At 34.7% G+C, this 15,056-nt stretch overlaps 1 protein-coding gene across 1 annotated transcript; it reads left to right on the top strand.

Moving 5' to 3' along the window:
- The first annotated feature begins 1,161 nt into the window (after window positions 1-1,161).
- Window positions 1,162-11,082, top strand: LOC6563215 (catenin alpha). The gene is made up of 12 exons (XM_001990737.2): window positions 1,162-1,406; window positions 4,984-5,360; window positions 5,421-5,738; window positions 5,824-6,027; window positions 6,090-6,774; window positions 7,505-7,656; window positions 8,602-8,674; window positions 9,340-9,407; window positions 9,465-9,646; window positions 10,156-10,396; window positions 10,458-10,574; window positions 10,793-11,082. The coding sequence occupies exons 1-12, from the start codon at window positions 1,253-1,255 to the stop codon at window positions 10,955-10,957; spliced, it is 2,736 nt and encodes a 911-aa protein (XP_001990773.1). The 5' UTR covers window positions 1,162-1,252; the 3' UTR covers window positions 10,958-11,082.
- The last annotated feature ends 3,974 nt before the right edge of the window (window positions 11,083-15,056 follow it).

The raw sequence follows: 15,056 nt of genomic DNA, 5'->3' as shown, positions 1-15,056 counted from the left end.
ATAATTTTGTGACTATAACCTTAAGTGGATTTACTGATGTGTGATCATTCAGTAGTAGTAGCAAACCAATATAAGCACTTTGCCTGACGAGAGTTTCAAGGCTCTAGCTATAAGGGTGTCACACGGACGGACAGACTGAATGACGGACATTGCACAAACCCAATATACTCTAAATATCTTCAGTTGTCACAGGATAAAAACTGTATATAAAAAACCCACGACAAAGAGTAGCATCTGGACGAATGCATGGAATTTTTCATAGATATGGACCGCTGTTAATAGCCCTACACTCAGAGCAACGTCTTTCATGGGAATTCTTCAAAGATATTGAACGCTGTTATTTTAAAATCTTGCACTTCTCCACAAGGCAACTGCCTTGTGTGCTCAATCTTATTGAGGATCGATAAGCACGGTTTGCCTTCCACCAAGTCAATTTTTCTCGTTTTTCGTCCTGCTTTTTCTCAGTGGCAAGCTTCATTACTATCTATAATAAAATTAGAAGAATTTACACATATACAAGTAATTCAAATAAAAGATAATTTAAATTTACATTTCATATAGATCATATTTAGCTTTCATTTTAAACTGCAAATTTTTTTAAATGAATTCGTCGAGATATTGACAAATTTGTTAGTTTAAGTGTTAACACGCAAGCATGCTAATTGATATTGTTCTGTTTCAGTAATTCCTACCGTTCCAATTTACACAAAACTTCTCGTTTCCGTTCATTACAAATGCCTAACGTTTTTGTTTATTTTTGTTATCTAAAACAGCAAAATATTGATAAAAACGCAATTTTAATTGTGTGAGCTACACATATATTCAAGAATTATATTATTTCCTTGGAATGCTACGAGCATTAAATACGATTCTTATTTTAGACGCAAGTCAACTCGAGTTTTGGCTGCAGATATGACAGAAAAAAGCCCAAAAAAGGTATAAAAGGTACTGCATTTTAAAATTATGGATATTTGTGATTGAAACTAGATAGTGTAATAATAATTAAATTATTGAAATTATATTTCCGCAGGTGATGTTCGATTAAGGGACAAATAGAATGAAAAAGCAATGTGTTCTATATGCTATTGTTCCTTTGTGTCCAGTATCTGTTCAGGTCATAAGTTATCGATATAAACGAAACTCCAAAAAGATCGACACTATCGAGGTTTGCACAGCTCTAGCCAAAGGCGTCTACCGACATATAAAGGTGATAGAGAGCTGTTTGCGAAAAATATAACATTTTCGTGTTAAAATGGGATCTATATCGGATTTTGGTCAAATAGCGCTGAAATGGGACCCAAAAAATTTAGAAATCCGTACCATGTCAGTGGAGAAGACTTTAGAGCCCTTGGTGTTGCAAGTGACAACGCTCGTGAACACCAAAGGTCCGAGCAAAAAGAAAAAAGGTGAGGCATTAATTGGAAAGTGGGTTTTCAGCACGTAAATTAAAGATGTATTAAATTATCATTATGCATTATTTTTTGGATATATATATATATAAAAGTACCTACGAATTCGTAAACATACATATACATTTAAACATATTTGTAACTTCACTTTTCGGTACACAGCGTTCTACTACTACATACAAATCAGATATACACACATGTGTGTGTATCTGTATCTAATGTAATGCTGTCTTCAACTTCACACAATGCGCTTACTCAAATTGCCTTTTGAGTTGTACATCTTTAATGAGCATAATGTTAATATCCACATAATGTTAATATCCACATTAGAAAAGTATTTGATTGGTTTTTATTTTGTTCATGACCTTACATCGGTCTAATTAGTGCCCGAAGTAGAACAATTGCCGCTTAGGCTTTTATAATGGATTTTGCACGGTAAAAGGGAAAACATACAAACAAACAAAAATACATTTCGATCTGTTAAAAAAACTAGAAAGAACGGTTATCCTTGGCACGCTAAAGATTACATATTGTATACCGGAGTTAATCTGCTGAAATAAATTTTAGTCTGTAGCTCGATGTAACTATATCCGTCTGTCTGTTTCTCTATGTAAACTAGTCCCTCAGTTTTGAAGTTATCTTGAAACTTGGCACGTATCCGTCTATTTGATGCAGGCTGACAAAGTAATATAGCTCTTATGCTATTCAATTAGATCATGATTTGTATAATAAAAGACATACTTTTAAGATCCAAAGAATTATATATGTATTATATTAAAAACAAATGTTTGGATTACATGAGGGGAGCCTAAAATGTAGTGTTCTCCTTACGATACAAGGACTAAAAATGTCTACAAATGATTTTGTTTTATTTTGTATTTTTCACATTTTTTAAGTTTATATTATTTTCAAATACCTCAAACATAAAATGTTCATGGTTTTTGGGCTTAAGGGGTCTTGGTTTAGGTCTTCATTTTTTTTATAGTGATCCAACTAGGTACGTCGTCGAGTCCTGAGTGACCTAGAATATCATACCTAGAATATAGAATAGATCGGCATATGCCATGCCCACCACCGCCTCTCGTCCCTAAAAATGGGTATATCTTTTGCAGTTTTAAAATTAGAGCCGTGAAATGTGGTAGGGAAATTACTGTTAGCCGCCTTTAAGAATCAATGTAAATTGATAAAACCGCATATCTCCCACAAATTTAAAGTTAGAGTCAATCTTGGAAAGTAACTTACTGATAACTTCCTTCAAAGATCGGCAAATACATTAACAGAACGTGCACGCCCGAGGAACTTCGGTCAATAAATGTCGAAAGTAACTCCCTTAAGAGATCGATAAAAAATTGAATGGCCGACTCCTCCCAAAACGGATACACTTCTTAGTGTAAATCGAAAAAACTATTTATCTTACCATTTGTAAGCTAGTCTCCAAATTTGAAAGGTATAGTGTTAGCAACACCATTCAAAAATCCGGACCACGCCCGCTCAAGCCCCCAAAAACTATAAAAGCCTAAATTTCCCGAAATTTAAGAGCAACAGTTGCCAAACTTGGAAGTTGGATTGCTACGAAACTTGTCTAATATTTTTTACCACAAATTTAAAGGCTAACTTGAAGGATAGATTACTAGGAACCTTCAAAGATCGGTATTTCTTGGCTACACCCACCATGTTCTGTAGCTCCTGTTATCAGATGGTTTGGCTTGTTGGTATCGGAGTATTTCGCAGTCTGCAACGTTATCTCTTGCTTATATTAAATCAATTAAATTCACAATTTGAATATAATGTTTGATCATTAATAATTTGAATGAGTTGTCATATATATAACGAAACTGCGCTCTTTGCGAACTTTTTCCCAAAAATACAATTTTTCTGTCAATTTTCTCTTCTTAACTTCCAAGTGCTACGACAACAGCTTACACGGAACTCCAAGCAATTTTATAATATTGCCAATTCGAAGCGCAAATCGTCATCTTTGTCTTCCTCTCTTTTTCTACTCTTCAAAATGTCCTATTCTCATAATATTTAATCTACTAACCTTATATTCGCTCCCACTAATTCTTATAATTATTGTATCTATTTATATCTATAATAAAATCAAGTTTTGGGAATTAAATCTTTTTTCTCTTCTGAGACTGACAACTTCCCCAGTTGTATGTTTACCATGTGCCTTAATTTATTGCCACATCAATTGCTAACGCTTTTTAAGTTATCCCAGTCTTTGCATCCTTATCATTTTTCTCTGCAAAAAAATGGCAAATCTGATTTTTTAAACAACAGATGCATGGATAAGTTATCTACCATTTATAAGGTATTTGAAAATATCCGTATTTATACTTTGCAATATCTATAAATCAGTTATATCCTCTGATCATTATAGCTGCATGAAGAATCGATCTTCATGAACCAATTTGCTTGAATTAAGTTTTCTTGTTATATACACTGATGTTTGATGTTATATACACTGACTTCAGTAAAGCATTCCATTCAGTTAACTGTGGAAACACGCTTGATTTCTATGGATTCCGTCCATCGTTTCTGTCTTGGATATTCTTTTATTTAAATGGTCGATTTTAATTCAAGATCACTCTGATATTTTTCTATTCACTTTTTCATTAATGGCCTCCCATTAATCTTATTTCGTCCACTTATATATGCTAGCGATGTGAAACTAATTTATTTAGTCGTACTTATAATTGTTTACATATTGTTTTAAAATCTGTGCAAATTTGGTGCTTGGCCAACCAGTTGTATCTAAATTATTCAAATTATTGAAAGTTTTCCATTGTAACGTATAATTACTGTTGAAGATATTGCAGTTCTCTTTGATACCAAACTGAGCTTTAGACTCTATGTGTCCACATTTCATAATGCGGTCAAGTTATTTGGCCAACAGAATTTGAAAACCCTTCCAATAACACATTTCTTCATGTCCATCCGAGCTTTCATGCTTATGTGTTTGGTGGACTCCGTGTCTATCAAGATCAAATTGTGTGCGATCGGAAGCAATTTCTTCACATAACTTATTTTTCCTTGTAAACCAGTTTATTTATTAGACTTATGCACGACTATTTACGTGTTGCACAATCCTACTGGTGTTATATGTAAATCTTACAATGGTTTAATAGGCATTTTAATTTTTAGAGATACATTTTTTTAAATTATTTTTAAATATTATTGTAATGCTTATTAATTTTATTTTTAGCTTTCCAAATATATTTTATAAATTTCATTATCGATGTGCACATCGAACAGAGTCCAACTGTTGACATTTAAATTTCATTATAAATTAAAAAAATATATATTTTCTATGATGATTTGATGTCTGATGCATCAAGTATGTATAATTGTATACTGTTACAATGTATAAAATTCACTCTTAATGTGTACTAAAAAATTAACGACTAACTCTGACAGCTGAGATATTGGCTTATGGTGGTATTATAAGTTAAATTTCCAATTTTAGGCTGAAATCCGTAAAAATACAAGACTAAGCACTACATCCTTATCTTTTAGCTATTTATTTGTCCTATTTATATTAATATCCTTACTATGTATTTAATATTTTTAGGAAAATCAAAGCGTGCAAGTGCGCTGGTTGCAGCTGTTGAGAAAGCCACTGAAAACTTTATTCAGAAGGGAGAGCAAATTGCATATGAAAATCCGGACATAACCCAAGAAATGCTGTCTGCCGTTGACGAGGTGCGCAAAACAGGAGATGCCATGAGCATTGCAGCCAGAGAATTTTCAGAGGACCCATGTAGCTCCTTGAAGCGAGGGAACATGGTTCGAGCAGCTAGAAATCTTCTCTCAGCTGTTACACGTTTACTAATCTTGGCAGATATGGTTGATGTTCATTTGTTGCTTAAATCTCTTCACATTGTTGAAGATGATCTTAATAAGCTAAAAAATGCATCTAGCCAAGACGAACTTATGAACAACATGCGGGTAAGGGCATATAATTAATTTTAATGGAATTTTTACATTAATGCTTACCTGTTAATCCAGCAATTTGGTCGCAACGCTGGAGAACTCATAAAACAAGCAGCAAAACGTCAACAAGAGTTAAAAGATCCGCAGCTGCGGGATGATTTAGCTGCTGCTCGTGCAATGTTAAAGAAACATTCAACAATGCTGTTAACCGCATCTAAGGTCTATGTTCGACATCCAGAGCTAGATCTGGCCAAAGTCAATCGAGATTTTATTTTAAAACAAGTGTGCGATGCCGTGAACACGATCAGCGATGTAGCCCAAGGAAAATCATCACAGCCCACTGATGTTTACAGTGGCGCAGGAGAATTAGCTGCAGCCTTGGACGATTTTGACGTGCGTTTAAATACTCTAAAGAGAACATTTGTTTTCTAGCTGAAGGTTTTATTTAGTAAATCGTATTTGTGTATAAACCTTTTAGGAGGGAATTGTAATGGATCCCATGACGTACAGTGACAAACGGTCACGGCAACTTCTCGAAGAACGTTTGGAGAGTATTATTAGTGCTGCAGCCCTGATGGCCGATGCAGACTGTACAAGGGACGAGCGCAGGGAGAGAATTGTCGCCGAATGCAATGCTGTTCGCCAAGCTCTACAGGATCTGCTATCTGAATACATGTCAAATGTAATTTATATTGAAGCCAGAAATCGAAATATGTAATTTTCAACAAACTTATATTATTTTAGATGGGTCAAAAAGACAACAGCCCCGGGCTAGATCGTGCGATTGATCAAATGTGTCGCAAAACGAGAGATTTGCGACGGCAGCTTCGCAAGGCTGTTGTTGATCATGTGTCTGATTCGTTTTTGGAAACAACTACGCCTTTGATTGACCTAATTGATGCCGCCAAATCTGGAAATGAAAAGAAAGTACGTGAAAAGGCTGAGATATTCACGAAGCATGCTGAGAAATTAGTTGAAGTTGCTAATCTCGTGTGCAGTATGTCAAATAACGAGGACGGAGTAAAAATGGTTCGATATGCTGCGGCCCAAATAGAAAGCTTATGCCCCCAAGTAATCAATGCTGCATCAATACTTACGGTGCGACCAAACTCTAAAGTTGCCCAAGAGAACATGGCAGCTTATCGCCAAGCTTGGGAGGTGCAAGTTCGGATATTAACAGAAGCTGTGGATGACATTACAACCATTGACGACTTCTTAGCCGTTTCTGAAAATCATATCCTAGAAGATGTCAACAAATGTGTCATGGCTTTACAAGTTGGCGATGCTAAGGATCTGCGTGGAACTGCTGGATCTATTCAGGGTCGTTCGTCTCGTGTATGCAATGTTGTTGAGGCTGAAATGGACAACTATGAGCCATGTATTTACACAAAGCGAGTCTTAGAAGCAGTTAAAGTGCTTCGCGAGCAAGGTTGGTATTACCATATTTTGAATCCTCAATATCGAAGGTATATTGGTTTCGTGCAATGTTCGTCATTCTGTCTGTATAAACATTTGTGTCTCCGATTACAAATATTGTCTTATAGTGTGAACCGATAAAAACCTTAATGTTCATCATTTAATAGAAAAATCCAAATATATATTTGATGCGATATACCTCTTTAAAATCTTAAAATATAACACAATTTCAAAGCTAGGTTCAACATGTATAAAACAGTCTGTGTCGTTCGGCTGCAACGTGCACTTTTATACTCTGTCAGAGGATATTATAATTTTGTAAGGTATTGATATATATAGTCTCAATCATCTTTACTATCCAAGTCGATATAGCCATGTCGGTCTGTCTGTCCATCTTAATGAAACTGAATGCATATATCCGTTGCAACATCGGAACATCGAATGATCAGTTTTTGTATTAAAATCTCTTGTTTACTAAGATATCTATCCCATACTCTTTAACTGCAAAGAACGGGTTTATTTGATTGCTTCCAACTACTAAATCATATAACTCATGTAACTCGTTTTTATATCGATACAAATTGATAGTAGTTATTGTATTGCTAGCAGTATTTATTGACGATATATTTGCATATTGTGAAATATTTAAAATTCTTGATTGATGCGTTTAATTAGTAATAAGCACTGTCAAAAAAACTGTTAAAATATGATGAACCATCTATTATTATTCTTTAATATTTTAGTGATGATCAAATTTGAACAACGAGTTGATGCTGCAGTGGAAGCCCTGGCTACCAATACAAACAAAAATGTGGACGAGAATGATTTTATCGATGCCTCCCGTTTGGTATACGATGGAGTGCGTGAAATTCGACGTGCAGTATTAATGAACAGGGTAAGAATTTTATAGCAACTTAAAAACTAGTCTTGTAAAACATTTCCGGGTGACATATTTCTGAAGACAGTTGCCTTACAAATCTTAAAAAAAAAAAATTTACTGGTCTACAAGAGACTTGCCAAAGATAATCATTCTTTCTTGTATTTAGTTAAAATTAAAAAAATTAATTGCATTGTTGTGTCTTAAATATTCTATGTTTAGCTTAGCTGTGAACTCTAGCGTTCCATCTATCTTATTTGATGGATTTGAAAAATTAATTTTGATTAACTAATTAATCAAATAAAGATCATAAAACAGAGTACGGGGAAAATAAAAATAATTAACTTTTTTTTTAAATACTTTCATCCCTAGTGTTTTCACTAAATTAAAAATTCATGAGATTTGGGTTACAATATATTTCTTAGCACCCGTTAAAAACCCATTTACAGTTGTGGTTTATTTTTTCCTAAAGTTACACATAATAAATCATTTGATAACAAGCACTCGAGACGAATGAAAGCGAAAGCTTTTAAATATTTATTTGTCATAGATTAGTTTATGTTTTCCATACTTCTTAATCATTTTTCGTGTTTGTACTCTGATTCCGAAGGTTTTATGATTATGATCTGGTACCGATTGTATAAGTGCATATATGATTTGTCCCTAGAGTTAGAGAAACTTGGATCATATATTCGTGAATGCGCTCGTCAGAATATTTTTTTTAGAATTTTGTTGCAACGTTAACAGGGGCCTGAAAATCGAAACAATTTATCACCAAATTTGTTTAGTATCTTGTTGACGATGTCTCTTAAGGATCAGCACCAGGCACGCCCGGTGTTCGTAGTTCGAAAAATGATTGTGTACAGGGAAAACAAATTATTTATACAACAATAGAATATAAAATAATTTAATGTTTTGAATTTTTAACTTTTACATGTTTCATCATTCTTGTTTTCATTTCAGAGTTCAGAAGACTTGGACACGGATACTGAGTTTGAACCAGTCGAAGATTTAACATTGGAAACACGCAGTCGATGTAATTATATTGTTTATTTATTTTTTTCATGTCGTATAGAAAAGTTAACAACTAAATTAAAAATGGGCAAAGGAAAATCTGTGGTCATTAAATATGCGCTATAAGCGATACACAAAATTGGAAAGTAGTTTGCTTAATGGCTTAAACCGACTGCACTATTTTTACCTTTAAAATGGGTACCTGTAGAAGGAGACATTTGGCCGAGCTATTATCATAATTAAGTCGACAAAGGCCGGTTTTGAATAGATTTTAGTTGATCGTCTGACTAGATAATTAAAGGTTAATTTAGTACAATAAGGATAATAAAACTCTTAAGCTCACCGTATACTAAAACCAAGGAATCCTTTAGATTTATAAATTATGATACAATTACGAGGTTTGAAGCAAAGGTTAAAGTGCTTAACCTTGATACGATCAAGAAGTACGTGTTTAGTAGAATAGATAGTAATGAGCAATATTACATTATATTGAAAAGAGTAAAGAATTATAATTTTTGTTTGAGATTTTACTATAAACTCGTTAGTTTAGAAGTTTTAAGTTTCTTTTGTATATAGGTATGTTTTTATATTTACTTTATTAACTTATCCAAACTTTAGCTATGCAATTTTATAATATTTCTTAATTTTCGATATAAATGAATTATATTTATGCTAAACCACTTACAGCAAGTGCTCATACTGGTGACCAAACAGTTGACGAATATCCGGACATAAGCGGCATTTGCACTGCTAGGGTAAGTGTACAATGTAACAATACTGCAGCACTACCTATATAATTTTTTAATTATTAGGAAGCAATGCGTAAAATGACAGAAGAAGATAAGCAAAAAATTGCACAACAAGTGGAGCTATTTCGACGAGAAAAACTCACTTTTGATTCAGAGGTTGCTAAATGGGATGATACTGGAAACGACATCATTTTCCTGGCAAAACATATGTGTATGATAATGATGGAGATGACAGATTTTACAAGGTATTTCTTTACATATTCTATTATTATCTAACAACTTTTCCCTTAGGATCGTCGAGAAATCTTGGCAAGCTATTTGCCATTGACCATATAATTTATATCATAACATAACAGCATATTTGAAGCAATCAAAGATACATTGGGCCTAAATATAATTAAATAAAATACTTATCAAGTGTTCAAAATATCGAAAAGCGATCTAGATTTGTGTCAAGATGAAATTCAAGCTCAAGCGCAGCGCCACAAATCAATTTGGTGACTATCTCTTAAATTATGAAGAACAAGAATGTTTTTATGGCGGCCGCATGAGTGGGTTCATACAGCGTGAAGGACATTTTATTTACTTTAATGATAAATGCTAAAGACTACCTTATTAGGCTGAAGTCTTTGAAATTCTTTTACTTCATATTTTTGTATTTTAGTTTATTAATGAATTGCTTTAATATTTAAATTTTGTAATAAGTAAGACAATTTGATCAAAAGTATTTGTGTATTATTTTAACAACTTTTAGAGGACGTGGCCCCTTAAAGACCACCATGGATGTTATCAATGCCGCCAAGAAAATATCCGAGGCCGGCACTAAACTTGATAAGCTTACGCGTGAAATAGCAGAGCAGTGTCCGGAAAGCAGCACCAAAAAAGACTTATTGGCATATTTACAACGTATCGCTCTCTACTGTCATCAAATCCAAATAACTTCTAAAGTCAAAGCAGATGTCCAAAATATAAGCGGGGAACTGATTGTCTCGGGGGTAAGCATTGCGTTAGAGTTCATTTTTTGTTTTCAATAACGTATTTTATTTAATCCTGCAGCTGGATAGTGCTACTTCTTTGATACAAGCAGCTAAGAATCTAATGAATGCCGTAGTACTGACAGTGAAATACTCTTACGTAGCGTCAACAAAATATACTAGACAAGGAACTGTAACTGTAAGTATATCAATATCGCCTTTTATTTATTTTTTGTATATTTGTAAAATCCGGCTGTCAAAAAAAAAAGCGTAATTATTTTTCTTCTGTTCAAGATGTTTTTAAATTATGTGCCTGCAATTATTAAGCAGCAAACTTGTAACAATTGAAATATTATTTAAAGAGACATTAAAAATTTAAATATTCTTGATATTCAACGCTATTTTTCTTTTCTTAAGTCTCCAATTGTAGTATGGAAGATGAAAGCACCAGAGAAAAAACCACTGGTGCGACCTGAGAAGCCAGAAGAAGTTCGTGCTAAAGTTCGAAAAGGATCGCAGAAAAAAGTTCAAAATCCAATACATGCTCTATCTGAATTCCAAAGTCCTGCTGATGCTGTGTAAGGGATTTAACTTCGAATTATAATATTAAGTATTATATACCTAATTAATAATATACTCGTATATTGGTATAAATGAACTGCCGAACGGGCACAGTTTATTATTAAATAAATATATTCTACGATAGGCTCGTAATATATATGAGTTTTACTTCATATTTCTGTCTGCGAATAGATATTTATTAAATCATACATGAACTTTGTAATTTTGGCTGCCGACAGCTACAACAGCCGAGTTGAATAATATTTTCATTGCTATAAAATCAACGATAATGAGTAGTATAGATTTATATTTTTTAATACATAACTACCGAGCTCAGCAGCTAGGAGTGTAGTATGCTCCCAACATAATTATATATAATGATTGCTTCCACAGGAAACTAACATTCACATCGACTCTATAAGATCAAGGAAAACCAGAGAATTGCATGCTGGTATTCGGGATTTAAGTATTATAAGTTTAAAATAAGTTGCATTACGATGAGATTCAGTGAGTTTTTAGCGTGATAGTGGAACTACGTGAGAGCAGTGGCGTAGTGTATCCTTAATTGGTAACTTCCCTTTTTAAATTTGTAACACAATAAGAACAGGCAAATTAAATGGAACTGTTTGAGACTGTGTGCTTGATGGCAACGATTAATATTCCAAAGTTAAACATTTTCCATTATTTCAGAAAAAACGATTAAACTATTTTTTAGGATATAACTTCCTTTTTTTTGTATTTAACCACAATATCTATATCGGTACGGTATTGAATTATTTTGAACATTGAGGTGGCAGTAGGTGGACTGAGTTCTGCAAATGTCTGTTGTGTTCCGCAAGATCAGTACCCTAAACCCATTTAAAATGGATAAGAAGTTGTGCAAACGTATGCACCTTGTAGATGAAAGCATCTCCGACCCCATGAGGTATATTGTTAAATAGGATCAAAAGCCGAGTCGTTGCCATGTCCGTCTGCATGAAGATCTATGACAGCCAGAAACTTCAAAATTGGAATATTGGTTCTTATGTGCTTGCCAGCTTGAACAATGACACAAACACGTATATATCCAGACAGTTATTATCAAGCTTCCGTCGGATAGCTCATTGAAGTTGATAGCCGCGGAAAGGAGGAAAGTAGCGCCGATGCGGCGTTTCAAATGCTCGGGCATGTGGCTAATATTTTAAAATTGAACACGGAGACAACACCCACCTTTAATAGAGAAAGCCGAGCTCATTCATATACCTGACGTTTGCCAGCAACAGTCTTGTGCCCCATGTGACATTCGGTACCCAACAAGAAGTCGACTTCACGTACAGCGACCACCGTGACATCGTTACGCCCACATGCTGCAGTATGTATGGATGTTATCTATAGAACAGAGACGATAGATAGAGAAGCCTTCAGCTGAGCAAATGGCGGCCTCAATTATGATGCGAATTACGGGTGACGCTGCAAAAAATCCAGAACGGGATCTCGACGCGGTGCTCCTGTCTCCTGTTAGAAATATGGTACAACTATAGCACGGAAATAATACTTGGATGCCAGAAAGAAATACCAAACGTCACTTAAAAGGGACAGCCATAAAAACTAGCTTCCTATCTACAAGAGTAGAAATATCGAACAGCTGGCGAAACTGCGGACTCAGACCCGTGGGGTCTAATATACAATGATGAATAGCCCATACGCATTTAGATCATGCTCCACGAGGAAAAGTCTTCTTAGGCAAACAGTATTAGAGTTGCTTCCCCAACGGAGCTGCCTGTCAACGTAACAGAAACGCTACAACCGGTGTCCACTGAAGATCTGTACTGCTACTCGAGCAAGGTCCATAGCACCGGACAACTCTCGCATGCAGAATACTTCAATAAGGTTTTCAACAAGTGCCTGAATGAGGGACTGTTTTCTACTCGTTGGAAACAGCAAAATCTGACACCAAAGGGAACTGATCGCCCTATACGCTTGCTTGATTTGGTAGGCAATGCGTTCGACAGACATGGAGCAGTGATAGACGCAGATGGCCTCTCCATTAACGAATTCGGGTTTCAGAAGGCATGATCTACGATAGACGCCATTGATACGTTTGCAAAACGTGCCTGGAATATCATAGAGGGTGGCAGATGGCTAGGTGGTAACTCTGCGAAATGGACCCACTAATATCATTAGGTATACCACCACACTTAATAAGGATTATTGACAGCTACTTCAATAACAGGAAGTTACGATACTTTTACCTAACCCAATTTCTGACTGGTCACTGGTGCTATCCCTCGTACCTCCATAGATTTAGACATGGTGCAAGCCCCATGTGCACACTATGTAATATGAATGTTATTGGAGATGCAGAGCACGCAAAGAAGCAGATACCAAGAAAATAAGGGTGGATATGCTATGCCACAAAGAATATTGGGAGAAACAAACGCAGGAAACGGGATCGACGATTATTTCTGATTCCGATTCTGAATTTTAATCGATAAACATGCGGTTCCGTTGCCAATTTTATTCTGGTAAAAATACTATTAATTTGTAGAGCAAACTTATTGTTTATAGTAATTCAATTAAATGCTTTTATTTATGCCGTAAAAATTACACGTAAATTAACACTCTCTGAAAATTAGCAATATCAAATACTAAAATATTAATTATTAAATCGCACAGCTATTCCATATCAAATATTAAAATATTAATTATCATTAGATAACAACTTTCCCAAAAATTAAGAGTTCAACGAATTTATCATCGGATTAAAAAGTTTCCTGGTCGAAAGATGAAATTTGTATGAAAAATTTTGATTTGAAAAATATTTATTATTTTGGTACTCACAAGTTCCCGAGTTTGAGTCTACTAATAAGCATTGCAAAACTGGTTGACTGACTTATGAAGAAGATCATTTTCGATTGATGGACTCCATAGGCATTGAGAGACCGAAGTTATGGTGAACATATAGAACTTGAGATATCCCATGGAAGTGTCAAGCAGGGAAATAATATTTTCATTGCGCTTCAAGAGGCATTTCTGTTATCAGACAATTTGTACTCAAAATTTTTAAAATATACTCTATCTGTTCGGATATCAGTCAAAGTCAATATGAGACAACAACCACAGGGCAATAGCGAGTCTTCTGCGATATTTGTGCAACTTGGGTACAAGATCTCCCAAGAGGCTTTTTAAGTCATCTTCTGCCCAAACAAAGCGCGGCGAGCAGCATATAGCCGCAAGAAGTACTTCGGACTTATCACTCTAGACTTTATGCGAAAACTTAATAATCGATATTTGAAGGATAAGCATTATTTTACTTTATTTTATCGATTTTTTATCGATTGTTGATTTGCCAACAGATACCAAATTTGTGTATTTTTAAAATTAGCAACGTGGCAAACTTTATAATCAAATAATTAAGAGTTTTCCAATGTTTTCGAAAGCATATATATACTTATTTCTTAGATATCCGTAGTTTCTAGAGATCAATCGAATGCGTCTACGTAAAGTTAGGATAGAGGGTGTGTTAAGATAAAAACAACAGTTTTAACAATTTTTCGAATTGTTTGTGGAGCTTTATTTTATAAAAAAAGGTTAATTGAATGGTGATGTCTGGTAACACCAACGTCCTGATTTCAGTCACGAATTTTAACTGTAAAATCGAGATGATGATAAGATCAAACATCTAGCGACACGATATCAATACTGAAGCGGTAAGCGATAAATATCTGTACCAAATTGAAGAATGTTCGTACAGGTTTGGTAAAACCCTTTGCACTTGGGTGGTACCTAGCCACCAAGGCAGAATGCTCATCTAAGTCCTAACCGGACTTTGCTCTTGTACCCACCCATGCTAAAAGCGAAAGAGACAGGCTGCTTCAGGTAGGATGGCTAAGAAATCTCTTAAAGCTTGGGACAGATACCTTCGACACTTCGTGGTTTCCCTGTTTGGAATCTCTATGGATGAAATGGTCTGTGTGATGCTATTTTATTTTATTTGATATCTTTATTGAATACTTAGAAAAATTACATGTTTTCAGTCTTTGGAAAAACTCTTAATGGAATTACAGATGACCAGTACTTGAAGACTTAAACTATGAACTGCACATGTTTCAATAAGTGTAAAGTTAACATTTTTTTTCGC

The sequence above is a fragment of the Drosophila grimshawi genome, unplaced genomic scaffold (assembly GCF_018153295.1).
Source record: "Drosophila grimshawi isolate 15287-2541.00 unplaced genomic scaffold, ASM1815329v1 contig_311, whole genome shotgun sequence".
NCBI lineage: Eukaryota > Metazoa > Arthropoda > Insecta > Diptera > Drosophilidae > Drosophila > Drosophila grimshawi.
This window is presented reverse-complemented; position numbering and strand designations above follow the sequence as displayed.

Excerpts from the sequence above, each read along its gene's own strand:
- LOC6563215 (XM_001990737.2), top strand. The coding sequence starts at position 1,253 with ATGGGATCTATATCGGATTTTGGTCAAATAGCGCTGAAATGGGACCCA. Across the intron at positions 9,408-9,464 it reads GCGGCATTTGCACTGCTAGG|GAAGCAATGCGTAAAATGAC; the intron begins GTAAGTGTACAA and ends TTTAATTATTAG. Across the intron at positions 10,397-10,457 it reads GGGAACTGATTGTCTCGGGG|CTGGATAGTGCTACTTCTTT; the intron begins GTAAGCATTGCG and ends TTAATCCTGCAG.